The 2,525-nt window shown below is 52.4% G+C and overlaps 1 protein-coding gene across 1 annotated transcript; it reads left to right on the top strand.

Moving 5' to 3' along the window:
• The first annotated feature begins 478 nt into the window (after positions 1-478).
• Positions 479-1,720, top strand: LOC115630000 (cell surface glycoprotein 1-like). The gene is made up of 2 exons (XM_030526628.1): positions 479-1,305; positions 1,384-1,720. The coding sequence occupies exons 1-2, from the start codon at positions 479-481 to the stop codon at positions 1,718-1,720; spliced, it is 1,164 nt and encodes a 387-aa protein (XP_030382488.1).
• Positions 1,721-2,525: the final 805 nt, after the last annotated feature.

The following is a 2,525-nucleotide window of genomic DNA, read 5'->3' as shown; positions in this document are numbered from 1 at the left end:
AGCATCACCTTTCGAAAGCAGCCGAAGGATTTGCTGCAAAACTAGCACCGAAATACGACGGACCATTCAAGGTGGTCAAGTTCGTATCCACATACGTTGAGCGCATCCAACGTGTGGGAAGCCGGAGGAGACAAGTTGCCAACGTGGCCGACCTAAAAGAGTACCACACTGATGCAGCGAATAACGACGACGACGACACAGACACCCTCGAGGCTACCCACAACCCTCAGGATTAACCAAGAGAGCACTCGCCAAGCACAAGTAGTGACCCACTTCCTGAGTATGAGCCAGAAGACATGACGCACTTACTTGGACGAGTAAATTAGATAATAAGGGGTATTAGCCAGAGACCCCACACTCACACTAGTTTACCTTACGCGCAAGCCAAACCTCTAAAGCGGAATAAAAACCTGCAAAAACAAAGTTATTAACAAGAAATTTTATCTTCCACAGCAACAACAACTTTCGTTAAGCCAAGATGGAGAGAAATAATGGAAGCAGTGCGTGGCAATCGTCGCCGGAGCAGGATTGGGAGGACGACAAGTCTACGTCCCCATACCTTCCCCAAGACCAGGACGGCCAGTCACCAGATGACCCGTCCCCAGCCAGCAGCGCTCCCGACAACGAGTGGCTGTCCTCATCGGAGCCAGAGAACGACGACGGCCAGTCACCAGATGACCCGTCCCCAGCCAGCAGCGCTCACGACAACGAGTGGCTATCCTCATCCGAGCCGGAGAACGACGACGGCAAGCCCGACGAACGATTCAGGACAACACTGCAGCGGGATGAGTGGGACTGGCAAGAGTCACCACCACCTCCCAGCTCGGAGAGCGACACCCCACCGGAACGGCACTATCCCGACAATGTGCGCGAGGTGTACGACGAGGACGCACCACCTCACCGCGGCTTTCGAGGCCCCACATATCCGCCCCGGTTCCAGGGCCATCAAGACGGCGGCTCCTACTCCAGGTCACCAAAGCCGGAACCCCGACGCGACCCAAGGAGCGGACGAGGGGTATACAAGCCCGCCGAGCCGCAGACTGAGCTGGAGCATTACACAGCCAGTCCGGCCAGCGAGTCCAGCAGCGACGACGAGCAAGTCTATTACCGGGAAGTGGTAGCATCCGCCGAAAACTACCAGCACATCACCACTCCCTATGGTGCCCGAGTGACCCGCAACACCACCACTACTGTGGATATCTTCCTACCCCCGGGAGAGACGATGAGTTCGATGTTCAACGTACCGAGAGAGTCACGGCAAGCACTCAGGGGTCGTGAGGAGGCTCGATGCATGCGCGTCGAGCTGTAAGCGACCACCGATGACCGGACCAGCAACCGACAACCAGAAGCGGCCAACTACACGCGGAACAACCGCAACGACAGTTCCCAGCGTCAACCAAGGCGGAACACCTCACCCGAGACTGTCCAACGGCCTACCTGGGAGCCGGCAACATCGGACGAAGAGGACAACCGTCCCCTCTTTCGTCGGCGGTACTCACGAGCCCCGACCAACGCGACCACCAGCGAAGCAGCACCAGCAGAGTGGGTTGTGGCACCGACGGGATGGAAGGTCGACACGAAGGACCGGAAAATACCACAGGCCACGGGCCCGTTACTCCAAAGAACTGGACGGGCAACGATTCCAAGTGGAACGGACAAAGACTCGGAGGGTTTTGATCCATTTGACCCCCCGAAGAAAGGAGAGGATGTAACGCAGTAAAATTCTGCGCCACAAATTTTATTAGCTCTAAGATTTTTCTATTTGTATTATTTCTTGCACGGTTTTGAATAGTGCCAATTTTTGTTACTAGTCTTAAGATTCCACTACTGTTATTAGATCTAAGATTTCACATTGAAGTTTCTATGCTACTAGATGTAAGTTTCAATTATATTTCACCACACTACATACAGGAAGGGTTACGCAGCAAAGATCTTTTGAATAGGGGAAGAATAAACGAGCTGGAATCACCGCCCACGCTTGTATAGGGATTTTAGAAAAAGAGAATTAGGTCACACGAACGAAGGCGAGAAGGGCAAACGAAAACGGAAGCTCGCTCTCTTCTTCGGCGACCATCAAGACGACCAGACGTGTGTTAGCAGCGAGGCATAGGATCAAATCCACGTAAGTTTTGGAAATCAGCCAATAAACGTGGTGCAATGTAGGGCCAATGGCAACGAAATCCCAAATAAAAGGCAATTTTAAGAATATTTAAGAAATCCGCCCACGCTATGAGCGCAACTTACATATATACCAGGCTCGAGTCCGAATATATGTAAGGTGTGACTGAAAAAGCGAACAAGTGTTAATTGTTATATTGTTGCGTATGAGTCGGCAGTATAACGTCAAAACGAGCCCTATTTCCGCCCCGCATCCTCCAGCACCAGCGGCTACAGTGGGCCTATTTCATGTAGAGCGTGTATGAACCGCGATATATGAAATAGTCCACTTGACCAACGGAGTTTTGGAGGTTAGTTTGCAGCGCATGAGCATGCAGACATAACGCCAAAACTACCGGCCGCAAGGC

The sequence above is a fragment of the Scaptodrosophila lebanonensis genome, unplaced genomic scaffold, assembly GCF_003285725.1.
Source record: "Scaptodrosophila lebanonensis strain 11010-0011.00,11010-0021.00 unplaced genomic scaffold, SlebRS2 tig00000202-arrow-arrow-pilon, whole genome shotgun sequence".
NCBI lineage: Eukaryota > Metazoa > Arthropoda > Insecta > Diptera > Drosophilidae > Scaptodrosophila > Scaptodrosophila lebanonensis.
The sequence above is the reverse complement of the archived record's forward strand: the minus strand, read 5'-3'. Positions and strand labels throughout refer to the sequence as shown.